The 26,076-nt window shown below is 53.8% G+C and overlaps 11 protein-coding genes across 11 annotated transcripts; 4 read left to right on the forward strand and 7 right to left on the reverse strand.

The window, feature by feature from the left end:
- Positions 1–1,021: 1,021 nt before the first annotated feature.
- Positions 1,022–1,393, forward strand: AYL99_02699 (hypothetical protein; the record flags this gene model as incomplete). Its single annotated transcript, XM_018834215.1, has 1 exon — positions 1,022–1,393. The coding sequence occupies one exon, from the start codon at positions 1,022–1,024 to the stop codon at positions 1,391–1,393; it is 372 nt and encodes a 123-aa protein (XP_018696839.1).
- Positions 1,394–1,603: 210 nt separating this feature from the next.
- On the forward strand, positions 1,604–2,308 carry AYL99_02700 (hypothetical protein; the record flags this gene model as incomplete). Its single annotated transcript, XM_018834216.1, has 1 exon — positions 1,604–2,308. The coding sequence occupies one exon, from the start codon at positions 1,604–1,606 to the stop codon at positions 2,306–2,308; it is 705 nt and encodes a 234-aa protein (XP_018696840.1).
- A 1,641-nt stretch (positions 2,309–3,949) lies between these two features.
- AYL99_02701 (hypothetical protein) lies at positions 3,950–4,855 on the reverse strand (the record flags this gene model as incomplete). The annotated part of the gene is made up of 4 exons (XM_018834217.1): positions 3,950–4,076; positions 4,134–4,211; positions 4,271–4,775; positions 4,834–4,855. 4 exons carry the CDS (start codon positions 4,853–4,855, stop codon positions 3,950–3,952), a joined length of 732 nt encoding a protein of 243 aa, XP_018696841.1.
- A 364-nt stretch (positions 4,856–5,219) lies between these two features.
- Positions 5,220–8,650, forward strand: AYL99_02702 (eukaryotic translation initiation factor 3 subunit A; the record flags this gene model as incomplete). The annotated part of the gene is made up of 3 exons (XM_018834218.1): positions 5,220–5,261; positions 5,324–5,548; positions 5,600–8,650. 3 exons carry the CDS (start codon positions 5,220–5,222, stop codon positions 8,648–8,650), a joined length of 3,318 nt encoding a protein of 1,105 aa, XP_018696842.1.
- A 682-nt stretch (positions 8,651–9,332) lies between these two features.
- On the reverse strand, positions 9,333–10,813 carry AYL99_02703 (hypothetical protein; the record flags this gene model as incomplete). The annotated part of the gene is made up of 2 exons (XM_018834219.1): positions 9,333–10,430; positions 10,646–10,813. The coding sequence occupies 2 exons, from the start codon at positions 10,811–10,813 to the stop codon at positions 9,333–9,335; spliced, it is 1,266 nt and encodes a 421-aa protein (XP_018696843.1).
- A 1,156-nt stretch (positions 10,814–11,969) lies between these two features.
- AYL99_02704 (hypothetical protein) lies at positions 11,970–12,881 on the reverse strand (the record flags this gene model as incomplete). Its single annotated transcript, XM_018834220.1, has 2 exons — positions 11,970–12,310; positions 12,461–12,881. The coding sequence occupies 2 exons, from the start codon at positions 12,879–12,881 to the stop codon at positions 11,970–11,972; spliced, it is 762 nt and encodes a 253-aa protein (XP_018696844.1).
- A 1,674-nt stretch (positions 12,882–14,555) lies between these two features.
- On the reverse strand, positions 14,556–16,950 carry AYL99_02705 (hypothetical protein; the record flags this gene model as incomplete). The annotated part of the gene is made up of 5 exons (XM_018834221.1): positions 14,556–15,245; positions 15,302–15,385; positions 15,952–16,223; positions 16,292–16,347; positions 16,415–16,950. 5 exons carry the CDS (start codon positions 16,948–16,950, stop codon positions 14,556–14,558), a joined length of 1,638 nt encoding a protein of 545 aa, XP_018696845.1.
- A 1,095-nt stretch (positions 16,951–18,045) lies between these two features.
- Positions 18,046–18,419, forward strand: AYL99_02706 (conidiation-specific protein 10; the record flags this gene model as incomplete). The annotated part of the gene is made up of 2 exons (XM_018834222.1): positions 18,046–18,171; positions 18,309–18,419. The coding sequence occupies 2 exons, from the start codon at positions 18,046–18,048 to the stop codon at positions 18,417–18,419; spliced, it is 237 nt and encodes a 78-aa protein (XP_018696846.1).
- A 401-nt stretch (positions 18,420–18,820) lies between these two features.
- AYL99_02707 (hypothetical protein) lies at positions 18,821–20,756 on the reverse strand (the record flags this gene model as incomplete). Its single annotated transcript, XM_018834223.1, has 3 exons — positions 18,821–19,737; positions 19,796–20,501; positions 20,592–20,756. 3 exons carry the CDS (start codon positions 20,754–20,756, stop codon positions 18,821–18,823), a joined length of 1,788 nt encoding a protein of 595 aa, XP_018696847.1.
- A 637-nt stretch (positions 20,757–21,393) lies between these two features.
- AYL99_02708 (hypothetical protein) lies at positions 21,394–22,530 on the reverse strand (the record flags this gene model as incomplete). Its single annotated transcript, XM_018834224.1, has 4 exons — positions 21,394–21,500; positions 21,570–21,939; positions 21,997–22,133; positions 22,254–22,530. 4 exons carry the CDS (start codon positions 22,528–22,530, stop codon positions 21,394–21,396), a joined length of 891 nt encoding a protein of 296 aa, XP_018696848.1.
- A 349-nt stretch (positions 22,531–22,879) lies between these two features.
- Positions 22,880–25,531, reverse strand: AYL99_02709 (hypothetical protein; the record flags this gene model as incomplete). Its single annotated transcript, XM_018834225.1, has 5 exons — positions 22,880–23,406; positions 23,463–23,947; positions 23,997–24,164; positions 24,217–24,409; positions 24,514–25,531. 5 exons carry the CDS (start codon positions 25,529–25,531, stop codon positions 22,880–22,882), a joined length of 2,391 nt encoding a protein of 796 aa, XP_018696849.1.
- Between the last annotated feature and the right edge of the window lie 545 nt (positions 25,532–26,076).

A 26,076-nucleotide genomic window follows, 5' to 3' on the forward strand; every position in this document is an offset into this window, starting at 1 on the left:
GGTTCACTCCAGCGCGGCGTATTAGATGCGCTCTTCTAGTACAATAGACACTAACCTAGTTGGGAAAGAGGTTTTATCCATGACTAATCTACTCTATTCCCATATCACTGACGACATTGTCTAGGATCCCTAGCCTGCGTGCCTCTGGAGTTTTGAGAGACATGCACAAACGACGGCGAGATCCAAATTGTGGTCTGACATGCGCAGTTGCACCGGTAGCTTTCAACTTCGAACTTTGCCCTCGAGGTCAGCGAGAAGGTTAGATTCAAAATAACTAGACGGGTTTCCGAATGGCATCTTCTTGTCAATCCCATCGATTCTTGCCACGTCCTGAGCGTCCAGCAGGAAGTTCCCCTGCCGGTGAAGATGGCGCTTATGGTCATCGACCCATACCGACGCACGGGTTCTCCTCGACCCGCCATCGAACGCCATAATGATCCTGTGCCTTTCGAGAGAGCTAGACTGAGCTCAGAGATCATGTCGCCCGTGCAGCCCGAGCGACGAAGTTCCCGCCAGTCGCCGGGATTGGCGGGCACCCTGCCTGAACATTACGCTCTGTTTCCCTCCAGTCCGGGGAGAACAGATATGGTCGACGAGATCCTGTGGGCCTCCAACATGTCAGGACCTTCCAGGACGACAATTCCGGTCTCATGAGTGGGGAATATGGGCAGGAATACGCAGGATCCTCCTGTGGCATGTCTCTCCTCACGGATCCTGGTTTGAACTGGCGCTCTCAACGGACCGACGACCACCTCGGCCTGGACAAACTGAAGGAAATGGTGACCAACATTCTGTCACAGTTGAGACTGCCGATACGAGGGGTACAGGAAGAGAGACTGGACACCAGATCGGCCGCCCCCATTCCGACCTCCTGCCGATTGACTTGCCAAGCGATATATCAATGTGTATTTTTCCAAACAGTGGCTGTGGCCTATCATCCGAGAGTCGGGCTTTCGAGAAGTCTGCGGTCGGTATTGGGACGACCCTGGCAGCTGTGACAGGACGTGGTATGCCTTGTACAATGTCGTTCTCGCACTGGGCTGTCGAGCCCTGCATCTCTGCCGGGACGCCCAAGTCCTTTCGCGACTCAGAACATGAAGCCTGGGCCTACTTCGACATTACCGTCTCGGTACAGTCGGGCCTGATGTATCAGAAGACATCGCTGCAGGCCGTGCAGATATTTGCCCTGAAGACTGTGTTTGCACAGGGTGTTGGAGGGCCGCAGCCAGAGTACATCTACTGTGCCATCGCAGTGCGCTTGGCCACGGGTCTCGGTTTGCACAAATCCTCGTCAAAGGCGTGGAATCTATCCGACCTCGATATGGAAGATCTGGAGTCTGCACTGTCTCGACAAGACAATTGCGTTTCGTACCGGTTGCCCCTCGCTGCTTGATGACAGTGACATCTCCTGCCCATTTCCTCGCCATCTATTCCGTCATCTTCATCATCACTACGAACCCGACTGTGGTAGTTATGGGTCGAAGGAGCTGCTCGACTTCTTCCTCAACGTGACCCGATACTCTCGAATCTGCTCCCGCGTCATCAAAACTCTGTATTCGACCACGTCACTCATGCAGGCTCCCGAGATGAGAGCCCAAACGTGATGGAGCGGTACGACGAGCTCAAGCAATGGCGGCGCTCCGCAACCACGGACGCGGGCGAAGATGCGCTGGAAGGCTGGAGAATGCTCCGGGAGACGAAAATGACCTCGATGGTGTCATTCCATCAACGACTTGTGCTGGAGTATATCTGTTATGGCTGTGTTATCTCGCTGGAAAAGGCATCTCGGCTGCAAAACACCTTGTACAAGGACCGAGTGGCGAGAAGTATCCTGGACTCCTCGCGGAGGTATGCAATAGATCAGCTGGCCGCAGACTCTCTTGAGGGAGCTCGATCAATGTGTATTGACACAGCATATCGACATAGAGAGTTACGCCCCAAACTGGTTTGTCATCTACTGTCCACTCACCGCGACCATAACCCTTTTCTCGCATATAGCGACAAACCCGATGTCGGTCTCTGCCACGACCGATGTTGCGTTTATCCAATGTGTGCAGGGATGTTTGGGCGAATCGAGTACCTGTTCTCGGAAAGCATCCTGTTGACCAAGAGCGAAGAATTCGCCAAAACCGCCTCAACTATTGTCGACAGGGCAAAGAATCACGAGGCTGGCGACAGCAGGAACAATATTAGCAACACCATTAGCAACGACAGCAACCGCGACATCCCTTCACAACAAGCCGAATTGGTGCAGCCGCAGCAGTGGCAGCAGCAGCAGCAGCAACAACCACTCCAGTCTCAGTATTAGGAGGACGCTGGCCATATGCACAATGCTCCTGGGCCCGCTGATGTTCACTTCGTTGAAATCTCCACGGTCGATCCGCCTTTTTTTCATACGCAGGCAGGAGGGAACCACCACACCTTGCCAGACCCGTCGTCCGAGTCTGTACCGTGCATGGCCGACCAGTTCCAAACTCTCAATTGGCTCGATTGGAATTTTTGCGTTCAAGACGACGCTGGGACAACCTCGGTAGCTGCGAAGAGCAAACAACGACCTCACAAGCATCGGGAAGAGGAAGATTGAATCCCGGTAGGATTGATATATAGAGTGGGCAAACCAGCTGCAATGCGATCCTCTGTCGCCAGTTGCACAAGGCGTTCAACGCAGAGATGGACAATTTTCTCCCCCTTCGCGCACCGCCCATCGGGCATTTTTCAGACATGAGTGACAGGTAGCACGACGTGGATGTCGTCCGTGCTGGTCAGAAGCAATAGCGTAATAATTCTAGGCGTGCTCCCAGGGGAAATCCAGCTAGCAATGTACACAATAGGGGTAAGAGCACATCCCCCAGAAGTCAGGCCTACTACAGGTGCCCAAACGAGAGGGGAGTCTAGCTTAGCTGATTGCTTCGAGGCCCTGATTTGGCACTCCGGGGTGTAACCTGGGGGCGTGCTCGTACTGCGTATGAGGAGGTAATTACTGTAGCTATCAGTAGTTGACCCCCGTATTCTTTTTTGTTCGGGGGCATTCCCCAGCAAACCGTCGACCGAGTAGTACCGAAGTGCTCCGTCCACCACGTAATGATTAGGGGCTGCTGCCCCATCCCACGGCCACATAATAATAACGGCTTGCTTGTTCACCCGAGGATGATAATACGTACCCAGCAATTCGGTTGCAACGTGCTTGATCATTATTTTAGTCCATGAGGGCCCCCCGAATTTAGTCACTTGCGTCTCGTTGGTTCTTTGTCTCACTCGTTATCGCGAATTGGTCCCTAAGCGAGGAAGAAAAGGGAAGGTCGCTTGCGTCTCCGAAGTAAGGGGGTGTTTTTCCCCCCCTGCGCACTCGGTGTGTGCCCTACTGCTAGGGCAGACGGGAAATTCCCAACCCGTTCCGTACAATGTGGGATTGGATGGGCGCAGATTGCCATGAACGTGATTTGAGTCGTGAGGGCAGGACGCCATTCTTATCCCGCAATATCGTTCACAAAGCATTGGAAAGCGAACCAAGGGAGAGATGGACTGTGATTGATCCAATAGGCTGCAATCAGGCTCATGCTAAGTTTAAGAGTTGCGGTGCCAGGACAGACTTGTGCAGCAAAGCGTGGTAGTTTATGGAAATCAATTTGGATTGGAAATGCATTCAGGTCGCCTCCTACACAATCCTCACAAGAGAAATCTTTGTCGAAGTCTCGACAAGACAAGAAGAAGCTGAATTTGTAACCAGGGACAAAGCGCAGCGCAACGTACATCAATACTCCGTGCTGCCTCTCCCCTCAACGGTTGACATAAAAACCTGTTGCAATGTTGCGTGACTTTGACAACTGTGTGAACGCCTTTTTTGCGCCGGATGCTTTTTGACTCGATCAATATCATACCACACACCCCTCTTTGCGTGCTCCATTGTGTCCTTTTGCGACCCAGTCCGAACAGCTTCAACAGAACTCGATTACATGACGACGCAACAACCTTCACTTCCTCCACTCTGTGGATTGTATGGATCTTCTTTCCTGTCCACCTGTCCCCAGACTGAAGGTACCATGTAGTCTCGTGTTTGGTTGCAGTAGTTGATTAGGCTGCGTAGCAGACGTGGTTAGCAGACGGTCCACGCAGAAGAGCTTTGGGCAACATACCTCATGGATGCTTCAGCGACCTTGACACGAGGCCTCTCGAGATCTTCCTTTAGACGCGAGTTCAGTTCTTGGAGCCGCCTAAGTTTAAGATCTGCCATGCTTTGTTTTTTGGATTTTGCGTCGCCGCCATCCCGCACTGCGTATGCAGCTGGCATTTTGGGTTGTTGCAAGCAAAGTATTCGTAGCGATCGAAGAGGAAGGCGTGGTAATCGAGGGCGCAGGTGGCAGTGAAGTCGTCAGCGAAGGTAGGGTGTTCAGAGAAGTCGGCTTGGTGGATTGCGGTTTCGTTCTTTTCAGGGAGACGACGAGTGACTCGACGAAGGGTCGGAGGTGCGCGACGGGGGGCAGTAGTGGTCGGGCGTGGGAAACGGAGGGTAAAACCTGCGAGAGTTCCAAGGGGGGGAAGGCCGCGGATTGGGCTTGGGTGTGGGCGTGGGGCCTGTTGCTTTGCTGCTGCTGCCTTAGCTGCCTCCTCCTTTGCCTTCTTCTCCTTTGCTTCTTCCTCGTCGAAGTGCTTAGCCCACTGTGCCTGCAAGTTCTCGATGGCGCGAATCTCCCGGCGTTGGTGGTAGTAGGACCGAGTAGCGCGATCAAGGCGAACCTGGTCAGGATGAGTGCCGAAATGGATTTTTGCTTTGGTCTCTGCGAGTAGATTGGAATTAATAGGGATTCATCAGTTAGGGGCGAACCGAACTCCTACCTTCCGGAATAAGAGACGCCATCTTGTTTCAGGACAAGCGGAACGAGTTCGGTGAGTCAAACGAGCAGTTTGCGAATTTTGTGTTTGTTGTGGTTCACGTGATAGAAAACTACGGTGACGCATAGGAGTGATTTTTATACTCCAAGACTGTCGCTGGAGAAACGTTGTTCCGGAAGAATCATGCCAAGCTGCACAACATAGGGCAGTGTGATTTCGACCACTTTTGACATCGTCACCAAAGGCCTCCCCGTCGGCAATCAGTCAGTCACAGCCACAAGTCATCTCTAGGACAGACTCATCGGCCATCTGGATAGAGTCTTGAGAGATATCATTGATTTGATCGTCTCTTCCTATCTCTCTTGTGACTCCTCCAGCCGACCGTCAACATGCCTCCACCTCCTCATATCAGGCCTGAGAATGTGCTCAGGGTAAGGCGAAAATCCCCTTCATCTCCATCCGGCCGCGCACCATCACTGACAGAACTCTTCAGCGAGCGCAAGAGCTCATTGCCGTCGAGCAGACCCAGGCAGCTCTCAACGTCCTACATGAACATGTCACCTCCAAACGTTCCCGGAATAGCCCCATCTCCTCCTTGGAGCCGGTCATGCTCCTCTTTGTCGAATTGTGCGTCGATTTAAGAAAAGGAAAATCCGCAAAGGATGGGCTTTACCAGTACAAGAACATAGCGCAAAACACGAACGTGGGAACAATCGAGGTATGATTCTTTGGAAAATCTGTTTGTTGAACACATGCTGACGGGCCGCAGTTGGTCTTGAAAAAATTCATTGAGCTCGCCGAACAAAAGGTCCAGGAGGCTCAAGCCAAGGCTGACCAGGTTCAATCGTCGCTTGAGTCAGCGGCGACTGCCACAGACCTGAATGTTGAAGATCTCGAGGCTACCGAAACCCCGGAGACTATCCTTCTCGCCACTGTCTCTGGCGAGCAGTCCAAAGACCGAACGGATCGAGCTATCGTCACGCCATGGCTCAAGTTCCTCTGGGAAACGTACCGCACGGTCCTGGAAATCCTGAAGAATAATGCACGACTGGAAGTCATGTACCAGAGTACCGCTCATCAAGCGTTCGATTTCTGTCTCAAGTACACCCGAAAGACTGAGTTTCGCCGGTTGTGTGAACTTCTGCGAAACCATGTGCAGAACGCTGCCAAATACTCTTCCCAAATGCATGCCATCAATCTCAATGAGCCCGACACCCTGCAGCGTCATCTCGAAACACGTTTTCGGCAGTTGAACGTGGCAGACGAGCTTGAATTGTGGCAGGAGGCTTTCCGTAGTGTCGAAGATATCCACATGCTTCTTACGCTCTCCAAGCGGCCAGCGAAGAACGTCATGATGGCCAACTACTACGAGAAGCTTACGAAGATCTTCCTCGTCAGTGACAACTTTTTGTTCCATGCTGCAGCGTGGAACAAGTACTACAACCTGCTCCGACAGTCCGCGACTGCCGTCGCGTCTGGTCAGTCTCCAAAACGCGACAATCCAGTTGTTACCGAGGACTCTTTGACCAAGGCCGCCTCCTTTGTATTGCTTTCTGCGCTGGCAATTCCTGTCATTAGCACGTCGCGCTCGCGAGGTGCGCTGGTCGATGTCGACGAGGCGCGGAAGAACAAGAACAATCGCTTGACCAATCTTCTCAGTATGCCATTTGCTCCCACAAGGGCAGGACTCTTCAAGGACGCACTCACCAAGGGCTTGCTCAAGCGTGTCCGACCGGAAATTCGAGATCTCTACAATATTCTCGAAGTGGATTTTCACCCTCTCTCGATTTGCAAGAAGATTTCACCTATCCTGGCTCAGATCGGAGCGGACCCTGAAATGGAGAAATATGTCCTTCCTCTACAGCAGGTCATTCTCACCCGCCTTTTTCAGCAACTCTCACAGGTCTATGAATCGGTGGAGTTGAGTTTTGTGACTCGGCTCGCTCAGTTCCCCGCGCCATTTGAGGTGACTCCTGCCATGATTGAGAAGTTCATCATGAATGGTTGCAAGAAGGGCGATCTATCAATCAGGCTTGACCACGTTTCTGGTATCTTGGCCTTCGACTCCGACGTCTTCTCATCTGCCAAGGCTCTCCATCCAGGCAGCGCGGCAGGATCGGCAGAGAGTGAAGTTGGCTCCGTCCAAAGACTCCAGAATACTCCGGCCGAGATCGCTCGATCTCAGCTGACAAGATTGGCAAAGACTCTGCACGTGACATGCATGTATGTCGACCCCTCGTACAATCAGGCTCGGCTCGCGGCGAGAGAGACAGCTCTTGCCCGCGCCGAGGCCGGTGCTGAACAAGAGCACCGGGAGACCCTCGAGAGGCGCGTTGTCATCGAGAAGAAGAAAGAAGCGGCCTCCGAGGCTTTCCAAAAGAGGCAGAGAGAGGAAGAAACTCGTCGCCGTATCCGTGCGCAACAGCAGGCAGAGGCTGAGTCTCAACGCCTCCGCGATGAGACAAGGGCTCGTGAGCTCAAGCGTGTCAAGGATGAACAAGCCCGCATTCGACGCCAGGAGATAGAGAAACAACTGGCCGAACTTCAAAGTGGCATGAAGATCGACCTTCACGATGTGAACATTGACGAGCTTGATTCCAACCAAATCCGGTACCTGAAGTTGTCTCAACTTGAGAAAGACAAGAAAGAAAAGGACGAACGTATCCGCATTACGGCCAAGCGTCTTGATCACCTGGAGCGTGCATTCCGGCGTGAGGAGCTCAAGTACCAACAACAGGACTATGAGAAGCAGCGGGAGGAAGACCTGAAGATCTATGAGCTAAACAAAGAGCTCATATTGAAGGAAGCCCAGGAAAAGCATAAGGAAGGCCTGGCTCTGAAGCACCGTCTCAGCAGACTCGTCAAGGAATACGACGCTTTCAAGGGTCAGATCACGGAGCGTCGTGCTGCCGAGTTTGAGAGGCTTCGCAAGAGAGCCGAGCGGGAGTTTGAGGAAGAGAAGCGCAAAAGGATCAAGGCTTACCACGAGGAGAAGGCCCGGCAGCGTGCAGCCCAAGAAGCCGAAGAACGTCGCATCCGCGAGGAGGAGGAGCGTCTACAGCGCGAGGAAGAGGAGAAGGCGAAAGCTGAAGAAGAAAAGAAACGAGTTGCCGCCGAGCGACGAGCGCAGGCGGAGGCCGCTCGGCTCGAACGCGAAGAGGCTGCGAGAAAACAGATGCAACGCGAGGAAGAAGCCGCAGCGAGGAGGGCTGCTCGCAAAGCCGAACAGGGAGCACCGGCGCCGGCGCCGGCGCCGTTCTCTCGCGAAAAACCAAGAGAAGCCCCCCCGATGGAGGCCCGTACCGGCTCTCAGGATGGTCCACGGATTGCACCCCGCCTTCAACTGGCCGGCAAACCGGGCGGCGGCGGTGGCTGGCGCGAACGACAGGCCGCAAAGGAAGCCGCCACATCTGGCGGTCCCGGCCAAGCCCCTGCTGCTGAAGTTCCGGCCCCGTCTCAGGCTGCACCTTCAGTCCAAGAGCCACCAGCCCGTCGCCCAGGCGGGTACGTTCCACCTCATCTCCGTGACAGTGGATCATCTGCTCGACCTAGCGCAGATCATCCACCTGCTCGTGACTATCACCACCCGCCTGCTCGCGACCACCAGGGACCTCCGCGCAATTCGTCCGCTTCGCCCGCTAACGGCGCGCCGAGTGGACGTTACATGCCGGCTCACATGAGAGATGCAGGGCGCAGCTTGTCCCGAGAAGGTGCCGGTTCTCCCGCACAGGGCAGCGGTGACGAAGCAGCGCCGAGGAAGCCAGCGTCGGGAGGGCCAGGACGGTACGTGCCTCCAAGCATGCGCAACCGTCAACAGTGAAAGGTGAAAGTCGGTGGGTTGGGGAGTTGAGTTGGTTGGACAAAAGAAAGCATCGTGTGTGTGCGTGCGAGCGACGCCGCAGCTAGCTAGGTGAAGAATGAGGCGAAGCGAGGTGAGGGCAATGGAAGAGAGATATCGACCAGGCTGTGCTTGCTGTGCATCATTCATTCCTGCCTAAAAGTTAGTTTAGGTAACCATGTAATTTATTTACGTCTGCGGGCAAATTGAGGTTTTTCGTCGACTTCCCCATCATCATCATCAGCCAGATTGATTGAGACGGAGGGAAGGACGGCCACACATACATACATAGATGGTTATTGACGTTGTTATCATCGTCGTCGTATTATCGGGCGCAATCCAAGACGGGACGGCGCAAGGCCCAAGCAAACACACGGACATTTATCATAGCAACTTGTCCAAATCAGGGGCACATTCCTTTTTGGTTCGACATACATATATCCACGTATGTATGTATATCTAAGTTCTTTTTTTGCCTTTTCCCCTTTCTTGTCTATTGGTGATGACGCTGTGGGGTTCGTGGTGTTTGTGGTTCGCTAACTAACACTACCTATGCACTCTCGCTCACGAGCCCTTGCGGTCTGCTTATTCCTTTTCCCCTATTACGAGGTGCTGGGGACGAGGGATATTCCTGCTGTAGGTAGCCTATGGGATATAAGCAGCGTTATCCTGCCAGGGCTGGGAGTGTGACCTCCAACACGACCCTCCCCACGCCTGCATGCTTGATGTCCATGACCACGCGAGTCCTCGCGCCGAGCCTGTCCATTTCCCGAGCGAACTCGTCCACGCCGCCCCCGACGCCGAAGTAGACTCTTTTTGCGGCGACCCAGGCCCTGGTGGAGGGCGGAAGGGGCTGGGCACTGCCGCGTCCCGTCATCACTTCTCCCTCGATTCTGGTCCCCGATTGGCGGCGGGACCGGGAAGAAGGATTCCGCTGGAGGTGGAGGAGAGCGATGACGGTTTCTGAAAAGGTCTTGATCGAGGCGGGCGAGTAGATGGTCTCGGAAGCGAGGATGAGCAGGTTTGTTGGTGGTCGGAGTTTCTGGTCCATCATTCCTGATTCGTGCGGCGGCGTCGATGATGGTGAATGACGGATGAGGTCAAGGAATTCCGGGCCCCATGCCCCGGAGATGAAATCGAACGATATGCTGTCGGATGCCATGTCCTGGATGGTAGTCTTCACGAAGGACGCGCCTCCGAGTTCTTCAACATCGAGGTCTCCGTCCCAGCCACCCTCATCGAGCGACGGGGGCACTTTCCCTGAAGCGAACAGGTAGTTCAGGAGCACATTGGGCGCGGTAGCCAGTCGCAGGACGTCCACGTTGTAGTCGCATAACGTCACTTTGAGGCTCCCTCTAGGGGTCGGATGCGTTTTCCTCCTCTCAAGGAATTTTTGGATGAGAGCCAGAGTTGGAACTGCGCTGCCCGCGCCAAGTTCAATGACCTCCCAATGCTGCTGCTCTGGATCTAGATCGGGGGCGTCTCGGCCACCGCCAGAAAAGGCTGGTTCCGAGTCGACAAGGGAGGCCAGGTCGAGGGCACATTCCCACGTCTTGAAACCCCCCTCGTAGACGCCAGAGGAGAGGTCACCACTCTCTAGGCCCGCGAGGAGCGTGTTGGCGGTGTCCCCTTGTCCAGCGGATGGGTTCGCTTCGGCCATAAGCTGAGCGCGGATGTCAAACACCGAGCGACGGTAGAGGGTGGTCTCTCCCTCGGCCCCATGGTTGTTTGAGTTGAAGTCGGTGTCTTTGGGGAGGAGACTCTGACCGTCAGCGGCGGCGGGCCTGGGTACGTGTAGCCTGCTGTACGATATCTGGGATGGAAGGGACGCTAGCTGGGAAGAGCCGATGGTTGGTCATGAGACTGGACTGTCATGGTCTTGTGGGTGAAAAAGGTAGTAGCGCGGTTTCAACGCAGGTACAGAGTATTTATAGCCGGGCAGGGTGAGAAAGAGAAAGAGAGACGGGACGAACTTACCAATTCTTCCAGCGAATGTCTTTGTGGCCGGATGGAGACATTTGGAGGCTGCGCTGAGTCGGACAGTGTGTACTCGGAGATTTTGCTAGTAAGGGTATCGTGCGAGCCCGTGGCATCCCCATCGTCGTCCTCGATGTCATCGCCGCTAAAGCCGAACGAGAAAGACATGGGGTGTCTTGTCCGATTGCTGTGTATGTACTAGTTAGTATTCCGGATCCTAGAACGACGAAGGGCAACAAGTCAAGGGAAGGCTTCCGGCGAGGCCAGCGGAGGTCTTGGCATCCACGTGATGAGTAATCTACCCTCCTTCTGGTGTCGCCGCTTTTAAACACTGCTCCGCCACGGACTCACTCACTGACTCACTCACTGTACAGAGACCGTGATGGCGTGGCAATGTAATACACCGCTACATACTTACTGTACGGCTCCCTCAGGCACACCTCGCATGGACTAGCTATGCTCCTTGGGGGGCCTACCACGCGGTTTTTGTTAACCCGCCCCATTCCATCCGAACGCCGAAATCCCCAAACGGAAAGTGTTGGATTTCTATCTACGGGCGGGGGCCTTGGTGGCGCGTGTTTGGATTTAGATAATCAATGCGACCCCCGGATGATTATCTCTATTTGGACCTCCTGCCACTAATCAACAAGCGTGAAATAAAAAAAGGGACGAGGGGGATGACATTACATCCCTCTTACCCACCGGCGGAGAGTCCTTGGATTCATAGAGACAGCGAGAGAAAGAGATTCCCTCGACACTAGCCTCGAAAAGTTAAGCAATACATCCCCAATACATCGCAGGCTAGATCCATATAGAAGCCAGAGCTGGGGAGGTGGGGGGGGGCCTTAGTATTACGTGAATGGTGGTCCCATACCGGGATGACACACCCCCAGGACCAAGACTGGTAGTAGCTGTGACCCATCCAGGCTAGACCGGCGCACTGTTTACTTCAATCACCAATCAATCATTAAAATCAGCACTAAGGCGGCTGTTTGAACGTTGGTCGAAAACCTCGTCGTGTTGTGTCAAGGGCCACGGCGTATGCGGTATGCTGCTTATGCCTCTCCGCTCCGCTGGGCTTTTTCCTAATCTTCTTCTACCGTTGTATGTAATAGCGTGGCTGCTTATGGCATCTACCTTCCTGGGTATTTTTTGTGTTCTTTTTTCCATGCCTCTTTGGGATTGAACTGATTCATGACACTCTCGAGAAGAGAGACCAGCGTGATGATAGGAACATAGCATTGTGATCGGAAGACAAGATGGTTTTTGATTAAGCTGTCGCGTGCAAAGTCCCCCTCTCTATTGCTGCCATATGTGATACATATCAAGCGAAGAGCGCATGATCCGCGAACGTCGCCCCCGCCTGGAATCCGGCGAGTAGATTAGCGGCCTGGAACCAGTGACTGATCGGCAACGCGTTCATCCACTGCTGTACCACCGGGTTGTTGTGGTCATTCGGCCCCAGATCCATAAACACGATGCCGGGCCCCTTGGCCAGGTTCTGTAGCTTGACGCTGACGACCAGGAACGGCATGTAGAGAAAGGTGTTCCGCAGATTGGGGCCCGTTTGTTGGATCTCGTTGACGTGGAAGTGCTGGAATACCTGCGTGTCTGCCTGCCGGTAGAGAGGGTCCCCGACACTTACCGTGATGGGACCCGAATGCTCTGAATTTGGGAAGAAAATAAAGGATTAGAAAAGGCACCGTCTATCTGAAATAGGGGCTTGTGAACGGGGAGGAAGGATGTGAAGCCAGCAGCGGTAGCAGCAGTGGGTGGAGGTGACATTGAGCGGGAGGAGGAGAAAAATGAACTTACGCAACAGATCGACAATACACAGGAAGAAAGAAAACTGCCACACCGACCGCTGTCGCTGATTTTCCGGGTGATTGGGTGTGACCTGGGCCACCGGGGCGCCGCCGAGCATGACGGCTTCGTGGAGCGCGCCCCGGTGCGCCGTCTGCGTCTGAATGGTGGTGACCAGGTACGTCGCGAACGCCGTCCAGGTGGTGGAGTGCAGGATTTGTTGCATGCAGTTATTGATCTGTGTGATCACCACTTGGGCATTCAGTTGCGTCCCCGGGTTGTTTTGCTGGGCCTGCTCCTCCTCGATCTCGTCGTCGCTCCCAAATGCGGACAAGATGTCGGAGCCACCGTCGTCATCCGACAAGTTGCCACCGCCGGGATGAGGAGGCCCGGGAGGCGGTCCGGGCTGGGGAGGTCCGGGAAAGTGGCTCATTTTTTCGGTCTCGTAGAGTCGGTCGGGGGTATATATATATCGATAGTGTTCTATTGGGCTTGCGAGTGTTGGATTTCTCTTTCTCTCCCTCTCTTTCAGCTCCTGCTGGCCACGACTTGATGAACGACTGCTTCGGGTCTTTATATTGGCATGCAAAGTCAACGGAGTCTTGGCCGCTGGTGGATCGAATAATATAAAGTATATAGACATAAATATAGACGGGGAATGTGACGCAGTCAGAGTCCCACGGTGGAAAGCGACCCTGTCTGGACCACCACTAAAATCTGAGCGACGAAGATTTTACACCGTGTCTCTGTGTTACGATAAGCTCGCATCCATGTGGCTAGGTCCGGGCGGAGGAAGCGGCTGCCCAAGGGAATAGATAGGCAGTTGGCTGGAAAGAGAGGACCGACGAGGAAATGTCAGCCCGGTGTGGTATGGACGGTGTCGGTGAAGCAACAACAACCAACCCCCGGGTGGCCTCATGGGTGTGTCAGAGCAAAAGGTCTCGAGATTGGATACGGGCTGATATGGTTTCTATGAATGTCGTGAGGCGTGCTCTGTCAGGGCTGGCCCTAATGGTGGGTGGATCATAATAGAAGTCACCCGAAAAGCCACACAGGACCGTTCAAAACCAGCGGCACTACATTCTATGTTTATATTCACAGATAGCTTCAGGAAGCTGACCGCACACACGCACACACACAGATGCCTTAACACTCGGTGAGACTTTGAGGGTTAGAGCTGTGACCAGATTACATCCATCACCCCCCCAAAAAAAACCCATACATATTGCAGCGTGCACGGCCCCAGGAGTCCGCCGAATACTTCTTTCACCATTTTCCTCACCATCGTCTTACAAAACTTGCTACCATCTTCCCGCGCCCCGTGTGTGTTTCTTCCTCCTGAGCGCTGGTATCTACATTTTGGCTGGGCTCGAAAATTATCATCAACGACAACAATGGCAACCCCGAACCCAGGCACAGCCTTTCCACATCCTCAAGTGGTGAGAAGTCTGGTTCCCCAACCCAGGGGGGGAGCAGCACCACCACCACCACCATCAAGCGCAAATCCTCACCCAGCACCACTTGCTGCACCAGGAGGAGCTCCTGGTCCCAGCGCGCCGCCGCCCGCTGGAAGTGGTAGCCTTGTGCAGCCTGTCGTGATGCAGGGTCCTGTCACAATATTTACTTTCCCGAACGTCCCTGGGGCTCCAGCGCCAGCGCCTCAAGGAGCATCAACTCAGGGGAGACCGCCAGCGGGAGGACCGGCTGCGACGAAACCGTTTCAGAGTGTACCCCCGCAAGGAGCACCGGGGCTGGGGAGACCGCCAGCGGGAGGACCGCCTCAGGCGAGACCGTTCCAGAGCGTCCCCCCGCAGGGACCGGCGCCTCAGCCGAGACCAGCTCCGGGACCACCGCCTCCAGTATAGGCGCAGAAGGCGGAAAATAAGACAAGGAACTGGGGGATATGGGCCGTATAGAGCAGGGGACATCGGAAGAGTGTCCAACAAGCAAGCACCAAAGACTGTCGGTTGACCATTGAGCGAAGGCGGAGACGACTTGCCGAACATCGTCGTCGGGGCGTTGGGAGAGAACGAAGGAGCCTTGCTCGCAGGACGGATATAGATCACGTTTGGAAGTTGATGAAGTTGAGTATAGCTCAGTATGATTTTTATTTCCTCTCCATCATCAGTGCCGCGATCCGGGGTCGCTTGTTGTCGTCCCACTCGTCCCAGACGATGGAATAGACGGCCGTGTGCCTGCCGGGCTGTTCTTCCCCTGGCGTCCCATTGCGTACTCTGAGGGCTTCGGCGGAGAGACCGACCTCGCTACCGCGGCACCGCGGGAACACGCGATCCCAGCGGGCGATGCCCTCGAACTCGAACCCCAGCCGGGTGGCCGTGCGTCGCGACACGGCGTTGCCCGCGTGCGTCTGCCACACGACGCGGCGCAGGGCCAGACCCCCCGCGGCGGGCGGATCGAGCGTCCAGAAGAGGAGGAGGCCGATGGCGTTGGTGGCCACGTGGGTGCGTTGGAAGGCCGGGAAGATCATGACGCCGACCTCGGTGACGGCGTTGGTCGGGTTCGTCGCCATCAGGGACACCACGCCCGCGAATGTGTTGCCGTTGCCGCCCATCTCCGCTGCGGCCTTCAGAGAAGAGGCGAGGCCCTCCTCCTCTTGCACCTTCTTCTTCTGCTTCTTGTCCAGCACGGCGAACAGACAGTCAGCGGGCGACGAGTGGATACCCTCGTAGACCTTCATGAAATCCGCTTCGTCGTTGATGACCGGGAAGGGAATGTAGGAGAACATTTCCGGGTGGGCCTTGATCATCTCCACAAAGGGGGCGGCATGGACAGTGGGCTGGGGCGGGAGGAGCAGAGAGTCAGCAGGGATCTTTTGACGTTGGTTGCACGTACCTCGAACGGCACGAGAGCCACGAGGTCATTCTCCAGGCGTCGCTGCTCGTAGTGGAACGTCTGCTCCGCCATGATGCCGAACCACTGGGTTAGCTGGTTACACTGCCGCGGCGAGGGGAGGGGTGTAAAAGGATTCCGGTGGTTCGGCCCCAGAGAAAGAGAGAGACAGAGAGAGCGCGAGAGAGGTGCAAAAGGCCACTCAACAGCTGATTACTGATTATGTATTTCAGATGTCACCAGCTGGATTTTGTCGACGCCGAACAAGTCAAAATGATAATTCTCTGTATTAGGTACTCGCCTGAACTAGTCTCTCCACAGATAAACAAACAGACCCGCTTCGCTGGGAGCCTCACCGCCACGATTATTACATACATATTCGGTGCCCGTCAATCCACCGACTGATCGGTATGGCCTTTAGGGTATGCATGGCATTAGTAACACCATAACAACGAGGGGCCAAGAAGGGGATGGTCAGACTGTCGTTGAGATCCTGATCTGATGATCTGTGCGAGGTGCTGCGTGAGAAAGGGTATGTATCATAAGATCACAAATCATCTTGAGGGAGAAGGGAGGTGGCCTTAGCACAACAATTCTCGTGGATGGTAAGTGTTTTCTCACGCCCACTCCGCCTCCCTCTTCTCCAGCCTTACCTCCATCAGCGCACATGCCAGTCGACACATCAACTCAGGCTTCTGGTCCACCTCTTCCCACAGCGCCTGCACGTCGCTGCCCAGCCCAATGTGCTCGGCCGTCTTCAGACTCCTGGGGTCGATCCACGGCGCGAGACAAGGCCACACGTGCTGCGCCGTGGTGAAGAAAATGTCAATCCCCACGTCTCCGATCCCCTTGATCTTCTGGAGCTCTGCACGGATCTTGGCCGGGTCTTGGGATGCGGTCTTGACGAGAGTGTTGAGGTCGCCCTCTGCCCGAGCATCAGTCTAGGCGTCCACAAGGAAACCTGCGTGGCATAACGCAAAGTCTCAAACTTACCGTACTTCTCCTCGACCCGCTCCGCCAGCTGTCCCATAAATGTTGCTGTCTTCTCCCTGCGCCATCACCCCGATCAGGATTTCTGTTCAGGTGCAAAGGTTGCGCGACAACTGCACCACTTACCGATAGTGGGTATAGCCACCCTCCGTGAGCACCTGAGTCCTCTCCTCCCAGCTGCTTTTCTTCAAGACATCAAGCTTGTGATACCCGGCCTTGATGACAAGAGCGGTGGTTTTGGCCGCAATGCTATGCGACACGCGAGTGGAAGACAATATCGCATTCAAGAGCAGGGCCAATACGGTCTCCGGAGTTGCCTTGTCCGGGTGGTCAAGGTCGGTGTTGGAGAGAGGAAGAGCCCCAAAGTGCTGGAGAAGTTTCTCGATCTTCTGGCCATGTGGTCCCGAGAGTTTCTTCTGATCTCTCGTCGATTTTGGAGATGCCTTTTTGCGATCTTTCTCTTTCCCACCATCGTCGCGTGCACCTTTCACAGTGGTTTTTTTCACTTCCCCAACTTGGTCCTTCTTCTGTTGTTTTGTTTTCGGCTCTGTGGTTTTTGTCTTGGGGGCCTCGTCGCGGGATCTCTTGGTCCCTGTCTTTCCCTCGTTGGCCACGGCAGTCCCTTCACCTTGCGCTTTGCCCTTTGCCCGTGTGGTCACCATGGTGCTCTGGCTGATGCAATCTAACCTTTGTCGAGGTTGTCGCAACGTGAGGTCCGAAGGGATGTGAAGTCATTGGTGTACCGGTGTGATACCTGGGTTGGGGATGATGTCACAGGATGTGCGATCGTCGTTGGCCCCCAGGCATGGTGGGACTGTGTATGGCCTGTTTCATCGCACCATCTATCACCGAGCCATAAAAATCCGGGGAGGCAGAGGTTGTCACACTACATTCGCACCCAGGTACGTCGGGTCCCAGGTGGTCTGAGAGGACAAGGCGTCCCATTGTGTGTCCGGATGAATCTGCATCTTACTCGGATAGACATCCGGCTGGTGTTTCGTGACAGGTTTGTTGTATGAACCCTAGCCTGAGATCTCCCAGCTTACACTGATGACATTTGATGACCCTCGACTTACATCACAAGTTCCCGGTACTGCTCTCCCGGACATACCCCTTATATGGAGGGTACGTACCTGGTCCGCACAGACTTGGGTCATCCAGGACGCGGTACCTGCGCCAAGCTGGGCCGGTTCAGGGGTAACGGCGTAAGTGATTGGCTACAATGGCCCCTTGCAAAGGCTGTAAATTCTCCGATTGGGTGAGAAGTGGGAGAAACGAATATGAGATCGGACACGTCGATGATGATGGTGGTGATGATGATGGGGTTTCCGCAGGCTTTCCACATCTTTCTGTTCCTTCGCTTCGACATGTTCAGAATCTTGACGTCAAATATTCGACAGGAGAGCGATGGGGCGCACCCGGCAAACTCCGTCGTCCGAAACAAGTCGGCACAATGGCTCTTTCGATGGATCGGACGCAAGGGTCGGTCAGTCTCTTGAAGACCTCTACCTCATCGATTCCAAGCTGAAGTGAGCATTCATCCACAGAGACAAGAACAGGTATAGCAGTGACATAAAGGTCCCAAAGTCATGACGTCAGGTGGCGGGAGTGGCAGTTGAAGCAATTCTATAAAGCACAACATCCTCACTCTCTCTCTCTCATTCTCGTGTTCAAACTCTGGCACATATTCAACACTCATAAACAGCTCTCAATCAAAAAAAGAACAAGAAAGTCTCTTATCCTCCAAAAAGACTACAATGGCCGACAACCAGAACCCCGGTAACTTCGCCAACCGGCCCAAGGAAGAGGTCCAAGCCATCGCCTCGAAGGGCGGCCAGGCCAGCCACAGCGGCGGATTCGCCAGCATGGATCCCGACAAGCAGGTGAGTTTTTGCCTCTCTCCTCTCTCGTTCTTTTTCTCATATTCACGCAAATGTCTATCAACATGCCTGTGTGTTTCCTCCATATGGATATAGTGAGAAGATCCTTCGCTAACCGGCGTTATCTGCGCCTTCGACAGCGAGACATTGCATCGCAGGGCGGTCAGGCGTCATCTGGTTCCTTCGAGAAGGGTAGCGAGCGTGCCGCCGAGGCCGGTCGTAAGGGTGGATCGGCCACAGGATCGTCCTAGATGATTCTGTACAATCACTATTAACGGAGAGCGAGGAGAGTGGCGGTACGATTGTCGTCGGGATGCTGGTGGTTATGTTGGACATGGAGAGATGTGCACGGAGAGAATAGTATTTTGTAACAACACAACACATGAGAAATGTGGCAGACTTTAGCAGCCTGAAGTCAAGTAGCATCAACCCACACCGAGATCAAGACAGGGTGTTCTCCAGTCATTCGTTGATGCTAGCTTATAACAATGCAACAACAGTTCAGATTTATCTTCAGATTCTGTCCTATCACCACTATCGAATTTTCCTAATGTCCGTAGATTGATGGTTTTTGAGAAAATTTGTGTCCCTAAATCTAGTAAGTCGAGATACCTCTGTCCTCTGGACTCGCTTCGCCGTCAAGGTTGATAAATTATGACTCTGCGTAAGCGCTCTTCGCCCTCAACTTGGCCCCATACCACCTAAAAAACAACGGAGCAGGGGCCAGGAGCAAACCAATACACCCCAGCAGAGTCATCGTCCAGTGCACTCCGATCCCCGTGTACATGGGTCTCGCCGCCATGACCATCGTCCCAGCAATGAGATACCGCGCCATCGTGATGCTTGCAAGCGCGACAGCACTGTGTTCGGTGTAGCTGTCGACGATGTACTCGTAGCTACTCACATACACGGCGGTCGCCACGATGCCGAAGCAAAAGCAAGCTGCCAAACCAGACCACAGTGAAATACTAGGATAGTTGGTCCACCCGAGCCAGAACAAGGAGATGGGCATCAGTGGTGCCGTGGCGATGGCCGGCCACAGTCTGTACTCAGGCTTGATCCAGGCTTGCCTCACATAGTTCGTGTGGACTCGTGTGAAGTGAAAGAGGGCTGGTGCAAATAGTGTAAAGAACGTGGACCCCGCCGCGATGGATGCGAAGCACGAGCCCGTCAGCCCATCTGACAGCCCGTACGTCTTTTTGAAGATGTAGTCGAATCCAGACAAGAATGTAAACATGAGGATATAGACGAGTATCAAGTAACCACCCAGGACTGCAACGACGGGCTCGCTTGTGAAGAACACAACCGGCATTGGGAGGGTCTGGCGCAAACGCTGGAGGAACTGTGCCTTTTCAGCATGCCCAGATACGTACCTGGGAGATCCGGACACACGGCGAAGATGTCTGGCTTTCCAGTCCAGCAGAACCGGTAGGTACGTTTCGGGAAGGAAGAGGGAAGCAACAATGAAGGCGAAGCCGGATATGATGAGTGTGACCCAGTCAGTCCAATGCCAACTGAGGTTACGATTTTGGACCAGCCATCCACCCGCGACGGGTGCGAGCATAGGAGCTTGAAATCTGCGTCAGCGGACAGGTGGAGAGGTATAAGAAAGGGAATAATTCCTTACCAGCGACGTTTGCCCATGCAATGACTGGGAAAGCAAAGGCTCGCTTGACCGGTCGAAACTGATCGCTCACACTGGCGCCATTGATGCCTAGGGTGGCACTGGCAAAGACGCCCACAAAGTATCGGCACACAATCCGTCCGCCCAAGTTGGACGTCAACGCTGTCCCAAGCACAAAGCATAGGTAACCAATGGTTGCTCCAAGGTACGTCGGGTTTCTTCCTATAGTCTCGGAAAGAGGGCCACAGAAGAGGCATCCGGATCCGATCCCCAGCAGGTACAAGGCTTGAGAAAGATTCGCTGCCACCCTGCTCACCCCGTAATCTTGACTCATCCGTGAGTTGGCCATGGAATCTGCGGCGCTCGCCCATCCCTGGGAGAAAATAAGGAGACAGAGGACGGCGATGTTCTTGCACCGTGCGAGGAGCGGCCAGTTGTGCGGATCGATAGGGTCATCGTCTCCCGTGATGTCAACAATGATCTTGCCATTGCCGGAGGAGCTGCTACCCTCTGACTTCGTCCGGTCCCTAGACGAGCCCTTTTCACGGACATCGTTGAATCCCCTTAGTAATCCTTGTCCAGATCCAACCTCGACATCGCGTAAAGCACTCTTGTTATCGGTGTCACCTTGTTTTTGCCCCTTCTCTTGCCATTCGCGCTCGACCTGCCTTCCGATCCGTCGGTATTGCACTAGGGACCACATTGATCGCTATCGCTATCGCTCGTGAGGCGAGTCGTGAGTCTGGTAGGTCAGTCCACATGATAGGTCTTCATTAAGTACAAAGAACACCAAAGATACGTGTATGTTGCCAATTGAAGAAAGTGTACGCCAAAATATTGGGCTCAGTGCCGGATATTTGTACTGCGATATTTTGCTGCGAGGGGTCGCGTGAGGAGTTTCCTCTTTGTACGTTTTGCCCATGGAGTCAATCTCGCCAAATACGGGGATCTTCGAACCGAGCATCTTGCATGTGACGTCAAATTCGCAGTGGATGGAGTGAGTAGAGCGTATAGAAGTGACTTATTGGAGGGCCGAGCATTTGTTTTCTCTACCGGTCATCCTTGTCCACGCTAACATGACATCATAGTCGAAGGGGATCTGAAGAGTTCCATTTGACGTGCTGATACTGGACAGATAACGCTGGCTTCCAGTGTCGTGGAGGTACGTCCAGATGGTGGTTCGAATCAAACGGAGGGTCCAGTGTCGCAGTGGGAGAGCATGAAACTGGTACGTCAAGGTGAACAATGAAGATCAAGTTGAAGATGTGATAGCGTTATGGGGGAAACACAGCCGCCCTATGGCCACTAGGCCAATGCAGAGCAATCAGCTGGGATAATATTCTTTTCTGTCCGCTTCCAATTGCAACAGCTTCTACGTTGCCCGTTGATCGGGCCTAGGTCTTAGCCGTGAGCATATTCCGGAGTCGGCACTCTCATATCTTGGACCTAATAGTAGATACTGATGTGGTGCAGACGGAGACGAATATAGACGAGGTCGCTTAGCTATAACGATAGGTTTTAATGCTATCCCAACAAGTCAGACCTGGAATCTATGCATGCAATTCTATAGCTTATGCTTCGTCCCACTGGACTTTGGACATTTATGCGAACTCCACGGTGTTACGCAGCGTCCCGATCTTCGAGATTTGCACCTCCATCTTCGTCCCTGGGGTGAGATATCTCGGAGGCTTCATGCCAGAACCGACACCTGTACAGAACACAACCCAGGTCAGCGTATCCGGAACAAGGCAGTTAGATTAGGGCAGCTTGGACTGACCTCCTGGCGTCCCCGTCATAATGACACTCCCCTTCTGTAGGGTCGTCCCCTGACTCAGATAGGAGATGATGTACGGACAGTCGAAGAGCAGGTCCGACACGCTCTCGCTTTGTCGCGTTTCGCCGTCGACGATCGTCTTCAGGTGCAACTCCGCCGGGTTCCCGATGAGGTCGGGGGCCACGAGACACGGTCCCAGGGGAGCGAAGGTGTCGAAGCCCTTGGAGAAGCCCCATTGAGGGACTCTCCCGGCCAGTTCCGGATCTCGCTGGAGTTTCCGTGACGAGACGTCGTTGCCAGCTGTATACGCGCCCACGTAGTCCAGGGCTTGGTCAAGAGGGACGTCTTTCGCGTCGCGGCCAATGACGATACACTGTGGAAGACACGGTTAACAGATGACTTACTACAAACCAAAGCAGAGGGATCTTACTAGTTCTCCTTCATAGTCTGCCTGGTCGTCTTGTGCTAGCTTTGGTATTACCACCGGAGCATCGTGGTCCTGAACGGTCGTGTTCGGCTTGAAGAAAATGAACGGAAATGGTGGAGGTTGTCGTCCCGCTTCCTTGACTATATGTCCAACACAGTCAATATCACTTCGATGTCCCTTCATGCTTGCAAAAGGTCCTCCATAGTGGGGCAAGGAAATAGCAGATCGAGACCCGGATCGTGGGAGACATCAAAACGTACTATGCTTTGCATAATTCAACCCCACACATCTCAGAATCGGCACCTCCTCTCGCGCCAATGGGCCGAGGAGCTTCTTCACCGTGACGACCTCATCCGTCACTTTGGTCTTGCCCGTCGTATCGAAGATGTCGTCTCCTTCGATGACCTTGGCCTTCAACTGGTCGGATTCCGTGACATTGCCCAAATCGAAGTCCTCGCTGGGCAAAATTGGTTCACCACGCAGGACTCGGCCGTCGGTAGCGACGAACCGGATGAGTCTCGTCCAGGGTAACTTCATCTTGAGAGCGATGTCTTGGAAGAATGCCGATGGAAGTTGTTGGTCTTCTGTACGGTTGAGATGGTTGTCGAGTCCAATGGCCCGTTGGTATTATTTACCCACGAGATAGCCATGTGGGGTTCGTTGGACGGAGGTAAGTGGAGGGAAGCACGGGGAAAGAACGGAATGGCGTGCCCATGCTGATTCCTCCCAGCGACATGGACGAGAATGAGACGGAGTTTCTCGGCCACAGGTGCGACGCTTGCAGTGCTACAGCAAGCGATCAAGGCACTTGAGATTTATCGAGAGAGGTGGTTGATTGTTCAGTCTAGTGCTACCTCATACGTCCCGGCTACAGGTTGTCGTCTTCTCAGCCTGCCATCATAGCAGTCAACCCGGGCTCAACACCGACAAGGTCTGCGAATAGGTCGAGACTGTTGTCTGTCCAATACTGGTGCATACTCATGTCAAAAGCTGCGAACGGGTCGTCTTGACCCAAGATCGGTAGGAGGCCATTCGTTGCCATATTCCCATCCATGGCTCCTTGAGGCTGCAAAGAGAGGCTGCTCTGGCTATTTACCTGGGCCGCCTCGCTTTGCTGACCGGAGGACAGAGTCGATAAGATAGCCGGGCCATGTTCGGGATTGAGCTGCACGAGTGTCATGGATATCTGAACAAGTTTCACGAGTGTCTTTCTGATTCTCTTTGCGGATTTGGTGCCCTCGCCAAACCGCTTCAGAGTCTCCATCGCCCTTCGAAGTCGCGTAATCATTTCGACAATTTTGCCAGGGTCCAAGGAGTCGTTGCCGGCTATCGGTGGACTGTTGACAGTGCGTACGTTTGACGGAGTAATTTCTAGCAAAATGCAACTGAATATCACAAGGGCCGCATTGAAGGCTTCATAGACATGGTTAGCATCAGATACAGATTAGTGGACAAAGCAGAGTGCTTACTGTAATAGGCAGTGAACCACCATGCCCCCAGCAAGGCCGGTGGCTTACTCGTCTTGTGGACAATCTCGACGATTTCCATGGCAGCTTGCCGGCAAATTTTGACGCTCCGTTCCCCGAGATCGTTGAAAAAGGGATCTTCCTGCTCGATTGGTTCGCCAGGCACTTTCACCCGAGCCCTCTGGCGTAGAAAGGCACTCAAGATTGGTCTGTGCAGTAAGATCCGCGTATTGAGATATCTGAGCGTGATGATAACGCTCAATCTGTCGAAAACAGGGTCCCAGGCAGAGAGAGAGACCGTATCAGGATCAAGAGTGTCCCAGGGCCTCCGTTGTAGTGGAGGAAACAGGTTATGTTTCCAGGCGGCCAGCTTCTGTTCAAGAACGACGGTTCTTTCCATCATGGTTGGGACGGTCAGCCCTGGATCAATGTCCACATTGCCCCCATAGAGCTCGGAAATTATATCTCCCAATATATAGTATAGTTGTCTACTAACGGTTAGTCACGAGCTCATTGGAAGAAGAGGAAAGAGCTTACATTGTGGCAGTAAACAGGCAAACTGTGTCTGGCGGATCCAAGCTGCTCATCGAAGTCGCAGAATGTCCTAGCATTGACAGTCGCTCCAAGTTCTGATTCAACGGAAGATCTAGTTTTATTATAGAGTTGGGCATCATGCAAGGGCGACCAAAGGTCATGCTCAGCGTCCTAGAGCCAATGAGATTTTATTTTTGGTCCTGTTTGATGCTTGTATGCTCACCTGTCTAAGATCATACACCCAAACCACGTCCGCTTGCGTATCTCGGCTTCTACTAGATTGAGCTCTGAAGAAGCAGACTGTGAGTGTAATCCTAGTTGAATTGCTGCGCGGACTGCGAGGCCATGCAGGTTCCAGGCCTGGTCAGATCGTTGAGTGCCTTGACGATATTGCGCCATCAAGAGCAAGCATTGAACTGCTGCCAGTTAGTGATATCCTCCGGCGTGCGTATCTCGCAGATGTATTGTGGCCGCAACTGCCTGGATAAACGCCGAAGAAATTGTCTCAATAAATACTTACCTGTCTCTAAGCTGGCTGATTTCATCTCGATCTCAGCAGATAAGGCTTGTGCCCTTTCTATAAAGATTTCTGACTCGGCGGCATTCTTTTCCGCCGTCTGGTCAGGTTTAGCGCTGATATAAGTGGCAAACGCAAATATGGCGTTCACGAGGCATAGCCATGAACGGCTCACTGCACTGAAGCGGTTTCGACGAGCAGCGGAGTATGTGCGAAGAATATCTTGTTCGTGAATGTATGGAAACAGCATTCCCGTATCAGAGAAGAACAATCTGATGAGGTGCAGGGCGCGCTCTTCCGGAGGGAGCGACCGGATATTGATGTGGTGTCGAGCGATGGGGCTGGTCTCTGAGAGAGTTGTAGTGACTGGCGAGGCCACCCTGGAGACGATAGGCTGACTGATTCCACTTTCAGAGTGTCGAGACTGCCCTATTGCCTTCAACGTAGCTGAAGTCGCATCCGATATATGGCGGAGCAACGCGATGTTCGAGGATGGGCCAAAAAACCTCGATTCCGTCTCTTCCGGGTCTGTGATAGCGGCCATGCCGTCCACGGAGTCCTCAGCATTTTGTTGCATGGAGTCATCCTCGTCGAGGATGGCAACATCTTCATCGTCGTTCGGAACTTGCGGTGGCTCGTGAACGATGGTATTCGCTTCCAGGCTCGGCCGGCTTTGCTCGTGGCTTGGTGGGTTTGGCTGCTCAGAGCCATCCGACGAGGGGTGGTTCCGATTCACAAGCAGCCTGAGCGTGTCCTCAATAGCCCGCAACCTCTCATCATAGCCTGATTGTAACTGAGGCGGCCTGATATTACCCGCTGCAGGTTGTTGATATATGCACTCGAACCCGAGTTCAACGCATAGACTGCAGGAAGGCCTAGCGCCATTGCAACGTGATTTGCGATTCCTGCAGGATGTGCAAGCTAGCGCGATACGCCGCCGTTTGTATGAGGGCGGTGGTGTCGTTTGGTCCTGATCATGTAATTCGCCCTGGGAGCTCTTCCGAACTTGGGCATCCGACATCGCGACCCTTCTCCTTGGGGTTTCCTTTGTCGAGGCAACGTGGTATGACTCGTCACGTGTGCTTCAGGAGCATCACCAGAGGTGAAAGCAGAGCCAACAGAAGGGGTATATCGGGGAAGAAGCTGTCTTTTTGTATGTTTGTGGAGATTTAATGAGGGCCAGGCTGGGCTCGATTGCTTCCACCCGCCTGTTCATTACCCACAGGTCTAGCCTACAGCACCGTAGCCTTTCGACATATGCAATTGAATATTCAAAGCACCATTTTTGTGTGTGGACTGAAAAGCCGCCATGTTCCGCTCGTCTTCGAGTCTGGGGATTAGCAGCTTCAATCGCTTCATTGATGCCAAGGCTGCATCTCCGATTTATACCCGATAGTGTGGACGGGTATATGTTGCTGTCTGACGCTGCTAATCACCAGCAAAGTAGTCGCCATTATGCGGTGTCTGACGGTGAATTTTCAAAACCCCTCTCGGCCACCAGCATCTCGTCTCTTGTCGCTCTCTCCGTCTCTACTGACACTATCTCCTCAATGATGATCGTATGCT

Source organism: Fonsecaea erecta (assembly GCF_001651985.1).
Source record: "Fonsecaea erecta strain CBS 125763 chromosome Unknown Scaff2, whole genome shotgun sequence".
Classification (NCBI taxonomy): Eukaryota; Fungi; Ascomycota; class Eurotiomycetes; order Chaetothyriales; family Herpotrichiellaceae; genus Fonsecaea; species Fonsecaea erecta.